Source organism: Haemaphysalis longicornis, unplaced genomic scaffold, assembly GCF_048455015.1.
Source record: "Haemaphysalis longicornis isolate Haplotype H1 unplaced genomic scaffold, Haemaphysalis longicornis Haplotype H1 scaffold_10, whole genome shotgun sequence".
Classification (NCBI taxonomy): Eukaryota; Metazoa; Arthropoda; class Arachnida; order Ixodida; family Ixodidae; genus Haemaphysalis; species Haemaphysalis longicornis.
The window spans coordinates 148838810-148856956 of record NW_027526204.1 but is presented as its reverse complement, the minus strand read 5'-3'; the positions used below and the strand labels follow the sequence as shown (position 1 = coordinate 148856956).

General features: G+C 46.2%; 1 protein-coding gene across 1 annotated transcript in view; it reads right to left on the bottom strand.

Annotated features, from left to right (window-relative positions):
- LOC144157997 (uncharacterized) overlaps window positions 1-17870 on the bottom strand; it is a 30356-nt gene extending 12486 nt beyond the window's left edge. The window contains exons 1-5 of the mRNA XM_077688692.1: window positions 17699-17870; window positions 9000-9145; window positions 6494-6571; window positions 4874-4912; window positions 3580-3630 (exon numbers count right to left, since the gene is read on the bottom strand). Of these exons, the coding sequence (XP_077544818.1) occupies window positions 3580-3630; window positions 4874-4912; window positions 6494-6571; window positions 9000-9145; window positions 17699-17855 (471 nt within the window). The 5' untranslated portion in view covers window positions 17856-17870. The remainder of the gene's footprint in view (window positions 1-3579; window positions 3631-4873; window positions 4913-6493; window positions 6572-8999; window positions 9146-17698) is intronic.
- Window positions 17871-18147: the final 277 nt, after the last annotated feature.

Genomic DNA, 18147 nt, shown 5'->3' with positions numbered 1-18147 from the left:
TCTCTCTACTTAGGGGGGTGATTGCCGGCGGGGCTCAGCTTTCCCCTCCCCTAAATAACGCCACCGTAAGTGCGATAGTTGGTTTGTTAGTTTTAAGTAGAGCTGACACCGAATGCAACGAAGGCGAGATTGATTGAGAGAATAATTAAAACGAAATGCACATGCGCTTAATCGACCTCGTTTTTCAGTTGTTTTTTCGCGGAAGTTTAGCTGCTGGGGGAGGGGAGTGGAATAGACTAAAAGCAGCACCGTCTTGGACTGTTGGGTGAAGTGAAAGGAAAGCGCTTTGGTAACACTTAAAGTATTAGGGTTGTTCACATGAATGTTAAAATAACAAAAAAAATGGTTGAACGGATCCAAATTAACAACGTTAATTTTTACCATCTACTACAGAAATTTGGTTTCACGTGGGAATGCTCCGCAGGGTTTAGCGTTTGTTTCCACGAACGGCGGTGCTAGCACAAGTCTCGAACGTAAAATCATGTCAAGTGACGAAATTACAATATTAAAGCTAAAATGTTCAAAGAATGCCTGGGACATCTCCATATTCAAAATGTCTGGGCCAAAACGTCGTGCACCAAAATGTCCGTGCACAGAAATATGTGAACACTGAAACGTCCTGGACCGAAATGTCCGACACCGAAATGTCCGGATCCCGTTTAGCAGTCCGTCCGTTTTGTTGGCTACGTTGTTACTGGGCTGACTGGGACCGGTCTGCTCCTGAGCGCGCGGAAGGGCGATAGGAAGGGTGCGGAGGCGCGGACATGGCGAAGGCAGGCCCGCGGAACTAATCCCCCTACCGCGACGAATGCCCAAGTGCCCAGCCGGGTCCGGGTCAACCCAGTAACAACGCATACGATAGAACGGACTGACTGCTAAAACTCTCTATTCTTTCCCCACCAGCGAACAATTCTCTCGGCCTGACGCGCATTCTGGCCTCCTCAGATAAATGATGAAGGGTGAAAAGCATTCTCGCGGCTACGCTATTCACCCGTCGAACGCCGCGTCAGCAACCAGCATGAATGCAAGCACAAGCTGCGGCCTGCTGCGTGGTTATTCTTCTGCCTTTGACCTTCGAGGAAGCACGTACGGCTGAAGGGCGGGAAAACTGACCATCTTATAGGAAGAGAAACGCCGTAGCGCTTTGTGGATTTTTGTACTCGAGCCTTCGCATCAAAAACAGCCAAATCCTAGCGATGTAACGGCAGGAACGCCGTTCCTGCCGTTCCTTCACAAACGTAACGAGTTACCGTTACAGTTCCACCGACCCTTAATGAAACGGTGGCGTTCCTCCGTTCCTCCAAAAAGGAACTAGTTCCAGGAACGCCGTTCCTTGTAACGCCGTTCCGTACAACACTGCATATAATATAGTAGGCAGCAATTTCTTCTGAAATGCAGATTCTCAGCATTAGTGGTTGTTTGGGCAAAACCGTAAAAGTACTTTTTAGAGATTTCTGTGGGATACATGTGTCAGCAAAAAGCACTTCGATATATGCCTGGGTAAGCGAGATAATCACAGATTGGCGAAAATATGCTCTACCAATTTTCGTCAGTTAATAGTGGAATTTAAGAACATACCACCTTATCGAGCGCCTACGCGCTGATATAAATGTGCTCCCGAAGTTTCAAGTCTCCAGGCGTGGCCTCCGCGATTTGCTGCCGGCGGCGCGCCGTTTTTTTCGCGCATATTTCGCGCATATTTCGCGCATATTTCGCGTTTTTCGCGCATTTTCGCGCATAAAAGAATATTTTCGCACGCTGCACGAAAATATGCTTTTATTGCCATTTAAGTTGTTTCGAACGGTCTGGGTATCCGTTGTGTGTGTGTGTGTGTGTGTGTGTGTGTGTGTGTGTGTGTGTGTGTGTGTGTGCATGCGTGTGTGCGTGCGTGCGTGTGTGCGTGCGTGTGTGCGTGCGCGTACGCGTGTGTGCGCGCGTGTATGCGTGTGTGTGTGTGTGTGTGTGCAAGTGCACGTGAACGAAAACAGCGTAATACCGATAAGCTTTCGTGTATTGTTTATAGGCAGGCGACTACGATAGTCAAATAATCTCTTATGCTTCCACGGGTACGAATCAATGATATTTTTGCGTTTTATTTAATATGCTTAGGGGTTTCAAGTACCTACTGTAATCACGCTACCAAATTATTTTGCGTGAGTGAAAAAGTCATGGTATTCCGCGATGCCTTTCATATCGCTATCGACTCTGTGTATTTTTTATATACACAGAGAAAAATATACACTGTATTTTTTATATACAATATATTCTCCACATAATTTGTTGTCATGACGTATTAAGGGCATTATTTTTTTCGGTGAGCAGTTAAGCTGATCACTAATATCTGTATGCACAACATCGGCTGTAAGTAAGTTGTTCGGGATATTAGTGAAGAAACACATCAAGTGGAGAACTATACCAATCGTAACTCGGGTAAAGATTTTTATTATATTACTTAAACCACTTCCATTTATGGTAGACCGGAAGTCTCTGTGTACGTTCGTATATGCAAGCATGCATGCCAATAAACGGCGCCAGCATGTTTACCCTGCCTATTGCGGAAGAAATACCGATAGCCATTTGGACAGTATACACTTGAGATGCTGAAGCAAACGACGTCTCTGTTAACAGTATCGCGGTAAAAGCTACGCCAAACGTTTCAAGTAGTGTTGCCATGTCATCTACTTTATCTGTCAAAGACCGCACGTTTAAAGGAGAAAAAAGGAAATGACATAGGGGGTACTTTTGTATTTACTAATGCTTGGATTTCGGTCGGTTGAATTCCCATAATTTGGTTCTTGCTCGGAACGCACGGGATATGCGTTCCGTGCGTTCCAAACAACATGTACGAGATTTTCAGAAATAAAACCGGAAAACGTGTTGTGTTTTGGAATCATGCGTGGCTACAAAAAAAAATACTGCTGTGCCATGAATTCACTTATGCATCACCCCGGGCATAGTCTACGTATAAAATTCAAAGCCCCAGTAACTACCCTAATGGCACCAGTAACTACTTCTACCTTTCACCTGCATTGGTGTGCGGTAAGTTTTTTTATTAAACGTCGCATACAGGCTGCGAAGGCCGAGTTTTCGTCCTCTGCACCCGCCCGCGCCAGGGAAAACGACCTTAGGCTGCGCGCGCCGCGGTGCGGCGAAAAACGCGACCACGCCCCCTTTTCAACTTACGCTCTCTCCGGGCGATTGGAACGGCCGGAGCAACGGCGCGCCGCCGGTAGCCGATCGCGGAGGCCACGCTCCAGGGGTAGGAATTTTGGCTGGCCGTTGATGGGCCAGTTATTCAGTCAGTGTATCGGGCACTTCTTTTTATAGGTATAGATTTACAAAGGGCTCATGCGTACGACATGCATTGCACGACCCGCCACTGCAAATTTGCTACCACACAGTAATGGTGTATTGAAAATCCGCACACGCAGCATGACTAAAGGAACAGTAAACCTGACTCGCAAGGAAATAGTTACAGTATTTGGATAACAAGTTTAGGTATCCTGTTTATGTTTGTATCCTGTACTATCAGCAAGAGCCGGCTCGTTTGCCTTTTAACTATTTTGGAGCCATACTTACGATAACCAGTTGCAGTTTCTGCACTTGACCATTCGGCATACCGACCGTCATCTATTGTAAAAAAAAAGATAAACACTTGTACAACCTCAACGCAGATTTCTAACCAGCGACAATAATCCAAACGTTTTAAAATGCATTTAAGTAATTTCAGAGACCTCTCCAAGGCAAATGAATTCGATTAAGGGTGGTTTAGGTCGAAAATTTGAGTTTTCACCATTGCGAACAGTGCTCAAACAGGGAGAATGTCAAAGGGCGAACGTTCTAAACAGGAGAAGTATTTTCTAATGAACTTGGCCTTTGGTTTTCTTTCTTTTTTTTTTTGGGGGGGGGGGGGGGGATGGGCGAAGAGGTGGCGACCAAAGTTGAAGGAACTACCGTTTTATTGTTTTTATTCTTGTAAAGGCCATACCTGGGTAAAGTATCCCAGCAGGAACAGTTTAGCCGCGCAAAAACGCCAAAATTTACTTGTGAAGCGAATAAAATTATACGACTTTCTTGAAAACGCCTTGCCCCGCTTTTTATGTTTTTTTACGCTTATTGTCGAAAGCCTTGGTTCCTGGAGAATATGGGCAGAAGCGCTCACACACCTGTGGTACAACATTTAAAAGTGTAAGTGTTAAATTATTTACAATAAAGCCAAGCAAATAAACATGAGCTATACAAACAAGAGAGATGTCCGGGCTTCCTTAAGTGAAACCTAATAAACAAATGCCGTTAGGTGATGGTGTCTTCACAAGCTTTGTGGAAGGACCACATGAAGCTGGACAAGATATATAGGTGACTACCAAAGAATGTGCTTTTTTTTCTCCATGGAGGACGTCGAGGATCTATTTGCAACGGGCACATAGTAGACTAGATGACTCGGTTTTTCCCAACTCATGCGAGAGCCTTTGGACTCGATCCTAGCAGGTAATACGTGCACTCCTAGAAACAATACAAATCAATTATGAATGCGATTGGAACGTTGAACTGCAAGATCTTGATGGCGCTGCTCATGATCAGGGTGAGACCAAACGTCTAAACAATTTTATAGCTACGTTCGTACCTAATTTATGGCGAGACTTGAGTGAGTGTGAGGCCCAGTATGCGCTGAACTTACTATGGGCGCAAACTGTAAACGTCGCTTCTCAAACACACACCGGAAATATTCTTAGCGCTGTAATCTAAACCGGAAGTGTTTGACTGGTGTGAACGACAGTTCTCAAGCGACGAAAACATCAATTTTGAATGCTGATACTTTTGGGGGCCATTGAAAGAAACTTTCTAATTTTTCGAAGAAACATTGGGTCGTTACCTTAAACTCCTTGAGTTTTTGCTCGAAGCAATTCGCCGCCTGTAAAAGAAATAAAATGCAACTTAAAGAGTTCTCAAAATACATGAGGGAATAAAACCATTCTGGTGGAGAGGGCATAAAAAAACGCATTCCCAGGTTTTTTGAAGACAAGTACGTTTCGCGACTTAACTGTAACGCTCCCAAACGTTTTCCTAAATACCCTAGCTGGCACTACTGAAATCATTTTAACTGTAGTCGGCACAAAACAAAACAAAGAACAAGTGGCTTTAATTTTTGAAAGCATGTTTTTGTTGGGTCGCTTTTTTGCAACTACCGAGATTCGCAGACTCAAGAAATGGGATAGTTTTTGAAATGACGTTTTCCCCGCAAGAAAGGATGCCAAACGTTTTATCTTAGTTAAAAAGCAACAGGCAGATAGTATACGGAATGTGTAGAGTGCCCTCCGACGACAGTGTCTAGCAGTGCCGTTGGACTGCTAGGCAAGTGCTTTCCAAAAAAGTGTCTCGAGTGAAGTCCTACGGCAGTGTCTAGCAGTGCCGGCGGACTGCTAGACAAGTGCTTTCCAAAGTGTCTAGAGTGCCCTCCGACGACAGTGTCTAGCAGTGCCGTCGGACTGCTAGGGAAGTGCGTTCCAAAGTGTCTAGAGTGCCGTCCAACCGTCGGACGGCACTCTAGACCCAGCCAATCGAATATTTTAAATGTGTATAGGGGGTACAAGCGCACGCCCACACCTTTGTTCCATGCTTGATTTAGTGTTCCCACCAGCTAAACTGCCGGGTGGACATGCCACCATTTGGTGTGGAGTACATCTTAACGCGACGGTCTTAGAGGGAAAAGCTATCACGTGGATTTCAACTAATTCGTCATAGCCCACCAGTCGTTTTTTCGAATAGCAGCAAAAATAAGGGGGAGATATAAACGATAATTTTACTGCCGTACCCAGAGTGTTGTAAGAAAATGCATAAAAAAGTTGCATGTTCCGTCCGCCCCACTTCATGGGAGCGATTTCCCGTGCAAGCCGGGTCAACATGTCTAGCGTTGTAGTCCCACACAAGGGCTGAGCGCCAGGCCGGGAAGTCGCTCTTACCTATTTCAGCGGTAGGTGCCTTGCGTCACCAAGGCACACGAATGCAAAAGGCGACTTCCACAGCCAAGATGGACGCTGCCTGGCCGCTGACATGGCACATACCCACGTGGGGGATTGGCCAGGAATCTCCTCGTCTTCCTTGGCAACGGGGGGAGATGGGCGCGCGCTGCCTGGCCGCTGACATGGCACATACCCACGTGGGGGATTGGCCAGGAATCGGGCGTGAGAAGGGCTAATGCACCCGCTTAAAGGAGTACTGACACGAAATTTCAAAGCTGAGATCCGCTCTAGCAATCAAGTACAACGACAACACAAATAGGTGTCTGTGAATAAATGCATCTTTCTTTCTTTGTAGTTGTGTGTGCGTGTGTGATCTCTCTTTCGCGAACATTACCGAACCGCGCCAATTCAACTCGTGCATTCGCACTTTCACATTCTTCCCCTCGGGGAAATGCGGGGAATTTTTTTCTTTTCAAAGAACAAGTCAATGAAATCTTTTATGAAAACAAACCTTTTGATCAGCGGAAACATACCTTATTTTGCTGCATCTTGTTTTTGGCCTTCAAAGTTTGTGTCACGCATTCCATTCCTGCTGGAATCGCCAAAAAGAACTGGAAATCCACAAAAATGATGTTTTATTTCCACTTCACACCAATTTAGAACAGCGCAGAATATCATACGTGGTAATGGTTGCATTCCTAGACATGCATACGTGCACAAACACAGCGCCTGATATACGCTTTTGGCTACGGAAGGTGCAGATTATAAACAGACACTATCTTAAAGATAGGGGTCAGCGCTGTGCGCGGGATTGGTTGACTGATACATCAGTTCCTTTTGTATCCCCGTGTCTTGACACTCATACCATCCTTACACTTGTGTAGTAGTTGGATTATGAAGGCAACTGATGCCGCTCGTCATGACGCCGTTGGTAGTGTTGTTTCACATTAAAGCTGTCGGTGCAACTAGAAGCTCCAGAGATCTCCAAAGGCACGCGTTTGGGTGCCCCGGCCATCGACTTGTTGCACCAAGTTTAAGCTTTGAGATTTGCGGCTAATTTAAAGTGCTATGGGTAGTGAACATGATGAAGGGAATTCATCCAGCGGGATCATGATGCCGCTTCAGATGTTGCTTTTGTCCCACGTATCTCTTGACGCAATCCCAGTGGAGCTGATCAACCGCCAAAGCTACGAGGGACAAAGTTGGGGAAGTGTTAATATCCGGTTTCAATGACCTCAAGCGTACTCTTACAGGAGCATCTTATTCCATCTTACCTTGCTGTACGTTTGTGTGAGATGACGCAGCTGTTCTCTCCAAGCATGCAAAACAGGTTTCAGAAAATATTACAGCATTCTACATTAAGTGGATGGGGACTGCTACATCTGCTAAACTTCGCTTACGCTTAACGATGAACAGCTTGACTTCGTGTCAGCACAGGCCTAGCATAATAACTTCAGTGTTTTCTTGCGGGGTCCCTCTCTGTTTATTTTTGTTCGTGTTTTGACATTTCTGGTTCCTTCATTTTTGTGCCTCGGACGTGTTGGATTGGGGTGGAAGGGGACGTGAAAACGATTGGTAGGATGGTTTTTTGCTGTGTACTCCTTTTTTTTTGCCTTTGTTGAACGCCACTGCATACATCGTGAGTGATTTCAACAAGATATACAAGTTGTGAGCCAGCGTTTATCTCGCCTCGTTGTTCTAACTTTTCTGTTTTGGAGCCGGTTTCAACATGCGCAAGAAACACTCCGTCTGACCTTTTCACGGTGGCTTTGCGTTCCGTCCGTATGGTGATGGAGCGGTGCCATTTTCTCGAAATAGGGCTGCTAATATTAAAACTCACATCCTGGCTTGCAATTTCAAAACAATCCTCAAGTTTCTCTGAGAGCAAACGCTATATCCAAATGAAACACAGCCCAACGTCTCCCCGTTCCCACAAACTCGCAATGGAAGCCAAATTCGTACTCGGTCCGGATTCGAACTCGGGAACGCGGTTTATCCATAGAAATTGCTCGAGCAAGTCAGCTATTGTTTGTAGAGTGAGGGCGAATCATTCGAAGACTCCATGTGACGGGTACTGTTATTCTAATCGTCTCAAGGCTTCAAAGAGGAGTCAGTTTTTGTTAAGAGATCTTTGCAGCCGTTTCGCTTGATTTCAGATAGATGTCGACGTGTCCTTAACAATTTATTGTTCTGAGTATTTCGCTCAATAATTTTGTAGCAGTGAACTTGTTTATGAAATCGTAATTTGTCGTGTGCGCAGTTAAAAATATGAAGAAATTGCCGAGCGCACGCATGTGAGCGTGTGCCTCGCGGTGACCACCCGGCATTTAAAAAAACAAGCGCTCATATGTGCGCGCCCCGCGACGACCGCCCAGCGCCCCCTGCGCACGTTTGCCAAGCCAATCTATGACCACTGAAAGAGATTGGCCCAAAATTACGGCGACCGCCCGTCAGTCAACAAAACCAAGAAAATGCCTAGCGCTCGTGTGTGCATGCCTCGCAACGACCACCCAGCGTTCCGGCGCACGTTTCTTAAGCCAAGTATACCCACTAAGGGAGATTGGTTAAGATTGACCAAAAGAACCTGCACCATTCGCCGTAATCGTGGCAACACTTGCTCGGAACGAGAAAGAGACGTCATTGTGTGCGCCCCTCCAAGGTGATGCCCAATGATTATCACTTCCAAAAAATGAAAGCTCGCGCTTTTAGCAGCGATGACGAAGTAAAGGTCCTCGCTGCCGCGAAGAAGCAAATCGGCGGCAATTGCAGTCCTAAATCTTTCTGATGACTTGTGAAGGTTGCGTACAGCTTGTCTACCTTCAAGTCTTATGCATTGGTGTGAGCTTCCTTCATTCTTTACCCGGGTTTCCACGTAAGCCGACTGTTCTTTGTTGCAGGAGTAGGGCGGCGAAAAAAAATTCTTCAGGATTTTTATCCGAAGATAGTATTCTTGAGTTAAAAAAAAACGGCCCCTCCCTCTGAGGGAAGTAGTTGTCCCCTCGGTTCAATTGCACTTATAAAATTTTTCGCTGTACGTACCTGATTTATGTAGCGCACTTTCAGCCCCCTTGCTTTCGTGATGCACTCTGTAGACTTTCGAATAAATTTAGACAGAATTTTCCGAGCATGTTTTCCAAACACAACCTTTTTGGACAGAATGTCGAGGACAGCTTCAACATTTTTTGCTGTGTGGAGAAAAAAAAAAGGCATTGCGTTACCATTGTTCGTTGATGTTTTCGCTACAAGCACTTTTCATAGAGTTTTCCCTATATGTAGTTTTATTACTGAGGGGCGTTATCACTGATTGCGATTTTTCTGGACCCACTACAACAGGTCAATTCGTGAAATTACATTCAAACTGAATCCTTATCGAAATTTGTAGTGCCGTTGAAATTGTGCTACAAAGGTATTTTTAAAGGTAAAGAACTCTACTAACGTTTGTTCTGTGGATATCCATGAATTTAGATTGGTTTTGAAGGGTGGGGTTAATTCCAACATTCCAAAACCAACAAGTTCTTGAGAAAACGTTGCATATGCGTAACACTGCATTCTAAGGGGAAAAAATGGCCGCGTGTCTGCTCCTTTAGTAGCAAATGTCGACCCAAGAAGATAGTCAAGTGGCGCCTCTGGCAAGTAAATGCCTTCCTTCTCCTTCCCCCTCACCTCTCATGCTTTTCTTCTCCCGTCTCGTTCCTTGCAAGCTAACGCGCTAGAGGTTTGCTCTAGCAAATATAAATTTACCGCTTTCTACTGCTCCAATTCGGGTGCCTCGATGCCAGCGCTGCCTTACGGTGGAGACGATGGTCAACCGAGGCACCCAACTAAAACGTTTATAGAACCACGTTGCCCTACTCCACAAGCGTTCCAAGCGGAACGCGGAACCTATCTAGTCGAAGCTTTTATTGCTGTTGCCGTTTGATATTTCTCCTATTTCGCCAGGTAGCGCGGGCAGCAGCAGGCGACGGTTTTCTGCAGATGATGTAGTATTTTATTTGTTAATGTAGACACGCTCACCTTCTTTACCGCCTTCCCCATCTCTGACTAGACCTTGAGTCTCCCCTTCCGAATAAAGAATTTTAATAATAATAATAATTTGTTATCGTAAAAAAGCAAGCATCCGTAATTTTTAATAAAGGAACACTGCAAATACCACTCATGTATTGATTTTCTGCCCAATATTTGCGTAATGTCTTGTTCTTGTTGAACAATGTTGACAAGTATAAACATTAAAACCAGAGTTAGACGTTTAGATTTAGCTGTCAGTACATAAGTCTATTGCAAAGCATCTGTGTTGCCTTGGCCGGCTGGCTGAATTGAGTGAAAGACAGACAAACCAACATTTTCCCGTTCAAGTAGCTCAAGAAAGACTATCGCCTTTAAGAACTGGCCTCGCATCCGCTCGCGTCACTGTAAATGCCTTCGAAACAGGATTTCCTTCTGCCGCCCATGCCACGTAACTGTCTGTCTATCTCATTTGCCCACTTCTAACAATGTTCCTATCCTGTCACGGTCCCCCGTTGGAGGATTGCTGAATTCAAATTTCCCGCGTTTGCACTGCTAGCGCCAGATGTTCCGACGATTCAGACTTAACGCTCGCCCAACAGCGCGAGGCTGGGTCGCCTAGTTTGTATCCAGTGGCCCTATTCTCGACTGCACAAATTCCCGGGGAATTAGGTTATTTGCCGGAACTCTTTTCTGATTGGCTTTCAATTTTGGTCACGTGCTTCCGGTTCACAAAGTGGTTGTGTGTGCGGTCGTCATCTTGACGTTTTATGACGTTTACAGGCACCAGATCAAAAGTTTGTCTTATTTCTCTTTACTGAAAGCGAATAATTCTTAGACGGCAATGAAACACTACCATAAATGCGCCGGGCATGACAATGTAGGCCTGTCGTTACTATTCAACAACAATACTGCTTGTAATACACACCCTGTATGTGATTGGCTGAGAAGGCGTGACGTAATTTAAACAGTTGGCGGGAACGATTACGTCACACCTTGGCAACTACAACCTGCGTAAAAGGGACGTAATGTTACGTAACAGCTTGAAAATGGCGGCTTCTTTTTCCACTAAATAGGGCAAAAAATTTCCCCGACCTTCGGCGCCGCGAAATGCCCCGAATTTGCAGCAGGCGCACTTTTGCATGACGCACGGTTTAAAGCATGTTTTCTACGGAAACAAATAGTAGTTTTCACTGTTCCCCAGTCAACGATCACGGAGCATAGAAATAACCTGCACTATATTGCTTTTATATTTGGCAATAAAATAAAAATTATTTGTTTGGCGTAACCGCAACGTAAGAGGGCAGAACAAGCCTCTCTATGACAAAAAGAACACAATGCATGGTATTTGTCCAGGCTTTTGCTAGTAGGCTGCTGGGTCGCATGATCGAACTAAAGAGAAAAATAACAACGAAAAGTGACTCTTGTTCATTACAGCGCTATTTTAAGTTGAGCTTTACGAATGAGTGAATCGGCTACATCGGTACGCTCCAGGGTTATCAGCCGTAGCGCTTCCCTGCCCTTATGTGTCATACAAGCGATGGTCGCGGCCGTCTTTTTATGCGATCACGCCATAATCTTGTAACATAAGAGCGGACGATTGCGTGGCGGCGGTTGCGCCCGGGAAGCCGGGAAACGTAACTACGACATCAGCTGAAGCATAACACAAATTAAATTAGACCTTCAACTGCCGCCATTAGATAACCGCCGCGATATTGCTCTTCTCTGTCTGTTCCAGAAATATATTACCTCTAATAAACGATCGCGGCTTCAGCTTCAAACACCTCACTCCTTTTAGCGCAGATTGTATAATCAGTTCAGCTTCATGCGCATATACGGTACAACTAATGCATTCAATTCATCACCACTGCCTCGGGCCGTTCGTCTTTGGAATGACCTCCCTGATTGCGTAGCCTCCATATCTAATCCCGATACATTTCGCCGTCAGCTCCTCACTCTCTTCACCATGTGACCATGTTCCTGAATTCTGAGTGCATTGCGTATTACGGCGATTTATATTTTCCTTGTCTCTTATTTGTTGAAAATGTATCCCTCTTTCGCCATGTTCAAGTCAGCAAATGGTGTATCTTCAGATTTACCTCACCCTGTACCACGATATATGTGATTTCATTTATATTTTTTGTTGTTGCGCACTGACCCTGCCTGTAAACTGTATGTTATCTGTAAACTGTATGTTACCCCCCTCACCCAATGCCCTGTTCTGGGGCCTGTAAGGTTTTTTTGAATAAAGAATAAAGAATAAAGAAGGTGATAACGCTACAAAGCTTGAATTGAAGCAGAGAGCTCAACTATGTTACTAAAACCGATTGAAAGAAATAAATAGATACGGAAAAAAAGATTGTGCGATGTTCTTTAGCCCAACATCCCCCTTTCCCTCGCTTTTGGATCAACGTTACTAGATCACGTTGTGGTGTTGGCGCCAATTTTGACCTGCAGAAATGTGCTTCCCTTGCCAACATCAGCTACCGTCTAAACTTTTTAATATATTCCAAGGGATTTGGTATCATTTATGGGCAAAATTTGATACCTTAGTTGTGATCTTTATGAGTGAAGAGTCAAATTACACTGCATGTCGTCATAGCTATACGTGTGATACGTCACTGCTTGCGTTGTGCTTGCGCAAAAAAAACATGGCGAATTGCCTGCGAATTTGTGGAGTCGAGGGCCCCAGGATCATTGGCTCCTGTACTCTTTCAATTACAAATGCATCCCCGCTTCACAATGGGACGCCTGGTTCGCCCAATGTCGTAAGGTGGCGCCCTAAGATTGACCGGGATCCCCGGTCCTAAACCAGAGCGTAACTATTCGAGAGCCGCTTGTGCCGGGTTGCTCGAGTTCGTTGAAGTATCGGCGCTCTGGCCAGTGATAGGAAGCTCGGTGCCGTGGTTGAGCACGTTTTTGCTTACGTTGCCACTTTCCACCAGGTGTTGCCCCAAGATCAACCGTTCAGGTGACTAAAGTACTGCGAAGGAAGCAAACTTTAATACGAAAGGATGGTCCGAAGCCACAGGGCAAAGGGGATGGAAGGAAGGATGCTAATAATGCACTGGGAAAGCTAGCAGTTGGGGGAAGAGTGGTCGGAGTAGAAGGAAAGGGCCTGCTTGGCCGCTCGGCGCTGATGTGTTTGGCGTTGAAAGAATACAGGGGGCAATGCCAGGTCTATCTACTTGCAGCGCACATCTACTTTTAAATAATAAGAACACTAGAACCACCAGCTGTGCATTGATATTATTCCGCAGAAAAGCCTAACATTGTCGATTTGCTGAACAAAGAGAGCAATTATAAACTGACAACGAACATGAAAGTTTGTGAAACCAAAAACGTTTCTTTTGCCGTGCGGCACCTTTGTTCACAATAAAATGAGGGGGCGGAAGTGATCCGGTTATGTCGGATACAAAATCTGACGTACGTAGGCAACGCGAGTACAAGTGTGGGAAGTTGCCGACATTGTGATTAAGTGTGTGCTACGTGGTACGGATTGTCAGTATTCAAGGTAAAGCCATGAGTTTCTTTTTTTTTCATTACTTTCTGCATTGACCAGGTCTATGTTATGGCGCGTTGCTTCTCTGTGTGACATGATAAGTTTTTGTTTCTTACACCTATTAGGGCGGCTGGAGTCAGCTGAGAATTGATTGATTGATTGATTGATTGATTGATTGATTGATTGATTGAATGTAGGGTTTAACGCAACGAACAACGAATCGACAGTGGTTATGATGCGCCCCGAAGTGGAGGGCTCAGGATTTAATTTTGACCACCTGGGGATCTTTAACCTGCGCCGTAATTTCAAACACACGGGTGTTTTTGCTTTTCGCCTCAATCCGAAAAGCGGACGCCGCTACCGAGAATCGAACCGGCGTCTGTGAGCTCTGCAGGACAACGCCTTAGCCACTGAGCCACCGGGGCAGCATCTTTGCTGAAAATTGCCTATCGTTCCGACCGATCTTCGAGGAGTCTGCGCAGGGAATGCTGTAGATAACACCGCGGAAGTTGTCTTTTGTTCGCTTGTCCACGATACTCACCAGGGAGTGCCTTAACTTTGTGTTGGGACGTGCGCTACCTGTGCACTGTCGGGGCGTCGAAGCATGAATCTTTGGACGCGTGTTTTCGCGCGGTGGAGGTCGATGTAGGCGATGTAGTCAACATACTCCCATTGCTGTCTCTTAGGCACCAGTTGTCACACTCGACATACAGACTCTCGGTAGGGCTAGTGCGGAAAGCGCCGCATGAGAGGTGAAGGCCACGATGCAGCACTGGGTCGAGCATTTTAAGGGCTGTTTTTGTCGCTTACCCACATACGACACTGACGTAGTCGAGCCGATACCCCACCAAGGCTGTGTAAATGAGCAGCAGGAGTTGTTTGTCGGCCCCATAAGATTGATGTGAGAGGTCCTTAAGAATGTTCATTGTTTTAAGCATTTGTATTTGAGCTGTTTGATATGAGGAATGAATGTAAGCTTTTCATCGAGTAAAATACCTAAAAACGTGTGCTCCTTGTTCACAAGAATCGGCACGTTCTTAACAGTGATATTTGGGTCTGGGTGGACCCCACGCTTCCTGGAGAACACAACACACGAGCACTTTCCAGGATGAATTTTAAAAGCATTCTTGTCTGCCCAGCCGGAAAGTTTCTTGACGCTGAGCTGGACTTGACGTTTGCAGATCGACATATTACATGATTTTAAAGATATCTGCACGTCGCCTACATACATGAAATAACAGATTGTAGGTTGCAATGCCTTTCCAAGAGAGTTCATCTTATCTATGAAGAGCGTGCAGCTCAACACTCCACCTTGCGGCACGCCATTTTCTTGCACAAAAACCTTTGACAGTGCACAACCAACTCTCACTCTAAGTGTTCTCTGTGACAAGTAACTAACACGGGTGTTTAATATGTTACCCGAAACACCCAATGACTTCAGGTCACTAAGGATCCCGTAACGCCAAGCGGCGTCGCAGGCTTTCTCGAGGTCGAAAAACACAGTTAAACAATACTGCTTATGCACGAAGGTATCCTTGATGTACGAGTCAAGTGCGACCAGTTGCTCGTTCATCGATCCCCTCACCGTGAAGCCTGCCTGGCAGCTCTCGAGTACACCGTTGCACTCAAGGAAGTACACGAGAATTCGATTTAGAAATGGAGTCTTAAGCACTCTACAACTTCAGTCGTGGCTGGCTGCCCGACGAGCAGACGAAATACTGCCGCCTCCATCGTTAAGGATCGGATCGTTAGTAGCTCGAGAGCAAAATCTCTAACCTTCGATTGGAGAGGCGACATGGCAAGACACTGCGACGTAGGGGTTACGTGATGCGCACTCCTAGGAGCCGCACGACTGATTTCGCCGTCGTGTGAATACCCCTTTAACAGCGGAGCTTTTAGGCTTGATAGAGTCCGGTGGCGTCAGCAAGGGATTAGCAGTGGCTTAGCTCGGCTATACCAGAGTATACGTAGCGTGAGTAAGGTTCAGCTGATTATTCCTGGGTTTCCTGGTTGTCTTGAATTACTGATTATCACGCTTACTGCTGCTAAAACGATTTCCAAACCAATTCAATCCAATCCAGTCCAGTCCAGTTCAGTCCAGTCCAGTCACTGCTCCACGCGCATGCGGGGCACGACTCTCCAGGAGCCATGCGAAACGGCTCTCGAGCGGCTCCGGTGCAGCGTCAGACTTGGCTACTGCGAAACGGAGGGGAACAGCTAGGCACGCGCCGACGCCAGTGCGTCTGCCGCGGCTATGACGTCACTCCTCTGGAATGCGCAATCCGGCGAACGTACAGACCATATTCTCTACACGCCCGTACTCCAATTGGATTGGATTTCCAATCTAATTCAATACAATCAAATTCAATCCAATCTAATCCCATCCAAATCCAATCCAATCGAAGCCAGTCCAATTCAATCCGATCCAATCCAATGCAATGCAATCCAATCCAATCCAATCCAATGCTTTTCGCTCTTGAGAAGAACGGCCCTTCAAGGTCCACGCGAAGTTGCTCAACCTCGGCCAGCGTGGCGTATGGTACAAAAAAAAACTATGTAGAAAAATGTTCATCCAGCGCATTTCGCCCGGCACGACATCAATGCGGAGCCTGGTCTCCCCTAACTATGACGTCACTTCTCCGACGCGGCAACTTCATGTCGCCACGTCGGCGACACACAGCGCCTCCTGACTCTGCGCCGAGCACATCGCTTATACTCCGGCAAAACATGGGTCGGCCGAAGAAGTCTGTAACGCCCGAGGAAGGAGAAGCGCAGCGCAAACGCCACCATGTCGCTGCTCGAGAACATGTGACATGGCCACGATCTAGCCCCGAGTATCGCGCCGAAGCCGCCGAGCCTAAAAGGCGGCGATTAGCCGAACATTTCGAGTACCACGCTCGTGATGCGGAGTGTAAACCTTTTCATCTGGTAGTCTTTATTAAGATCAGAGCATGTTCTGGGCTGTGTTGCGCCTGCGCAGTTACATCATCCCGTCGACTGGGCCTTGTAGAGCTGCTAGCACAGCCCACTAATAAAATGGAAGCCCCCAGGACGAAGAAAATCGAATCGTCTATACAAGCGGAATCGTGGGTAAAACGGCTCCGTACTTTGAGTAATGGCGAAGTTCCAACGTCAAGCTCTCAAATCCATGAGTGGCGCCAACGGCCGGTTCGCCTCACCCCTCAACACTTAGCCTAACCAAGCAAGCACATCGCAAAGCCTAACAAAACTTACCAAAGTCCAGAAAAAACATAGCAAAACTCACCAAAAACGGAAGAAGCTACGTATCCGCTATTTCTCCAGCCTTGCACCACTAGTGCAAGCTACGCCTTTTTTTATGCACACAGAAATACTGCACAAACGCTTAACCTAGGGAAGGCGAAACACCGATGAAGACGAGACACCGACGGTGGGGCGTGGTCCCTCCTCTTTCATATTGTCCCGTCTTGCTTAGCCCGCTCTTTTTCGCTGTTTTCACGTCTAAGAAAACTGGGCCAGTTGGCCGGCGTCGACCATGTTTTGGTATTAATAGTCGCGCACACTTAGTTTTCGCCAATTTCTCCATTTGAGTAATGTCGCAATTTTTATACACATAAAAATATTATTGAATGGGTCAACCTCAAGGCCCAAACATAAAATATTGAAATTTAATAGCGGAGAGTTGGGATCACAGACCCCTGTTAAAATAACAGTGGCCCACGAAGCTATAAGGTTTGACAGTATTGCAGTTAGGAGCTCTGTGTTTAGAGTGCCGTCCGGCGGCAGTCGTATTTTTTAGAGTGGGCTGACACATGCCAGCGCGCCCGCCATTGTTGTGCAGAAGTTCCGTCTTCGCTTCCTGTTGCTAAAAGCTGTGGTTCGACGCCACCTCTTGTCGTCCTTTTTCTTATCTTGTTTTAAATGTAATTTTTCTGACTTAGGTTAGTCTTGCGTTTAAATGATTTTGTCTGTTCATTAGGCTATGTTACTTTAATTTAGGTTACGTTTCTTTAATGGAGGTCGAAGTAGTTCCAGCAGCGCCATTTTTCCATCAAAACGCCGCCGGACGTCACTTTAGGGGAGTGCTTATAGTACCGTAGGACGCCACTATACACACAGCCGTTTGCGAAAGACCAGTTCCAACTCCAAGAGCTCGCGGAACTTACGGAGACCTTGGAATGGCTGCTAACGCCAACAAGGCGTCTGTTATGTTCCAACTCGCGCGACTGTACATTTCAACCATCGGTATACTTACCTACTTGACCAAAATTTGGAGGTCCCCCTGCGCTAAAGTCGACAACTTCCTCATCCGCGGCCATGTCCATTTGCGGCTGCAGCTCTTGAAACTCCTGGCCGTAGGAAACAGCCAGCAGCGTGCTGAAACCCAGGAGAGCAAGTAAAGTCGCCTTCATGTTCCACAAATGTGCCGATTCCTTCCGGAGAACCCAAAGTTTAGTTTCGCAGCCTCGGTATTTATCCTTTGCCTCCTCTACCCAGGCACTGCTCTAACTGCAACGTGCCGAGGCAGAGGCGGGGCTCAGAATTTGTTTTGCTGTTTTCATCACATATGGCTCATCGAATGTAACCTTTTCCGATGCTGAAGCAATCAAACGATCTCTTGAAGCACCTTTCGTAAACATGTTATTTCGCTATGCCAGTACCTTTCTTTTCTTTTCATTCTAGACTGCTGTGGTCTCGTTCGCG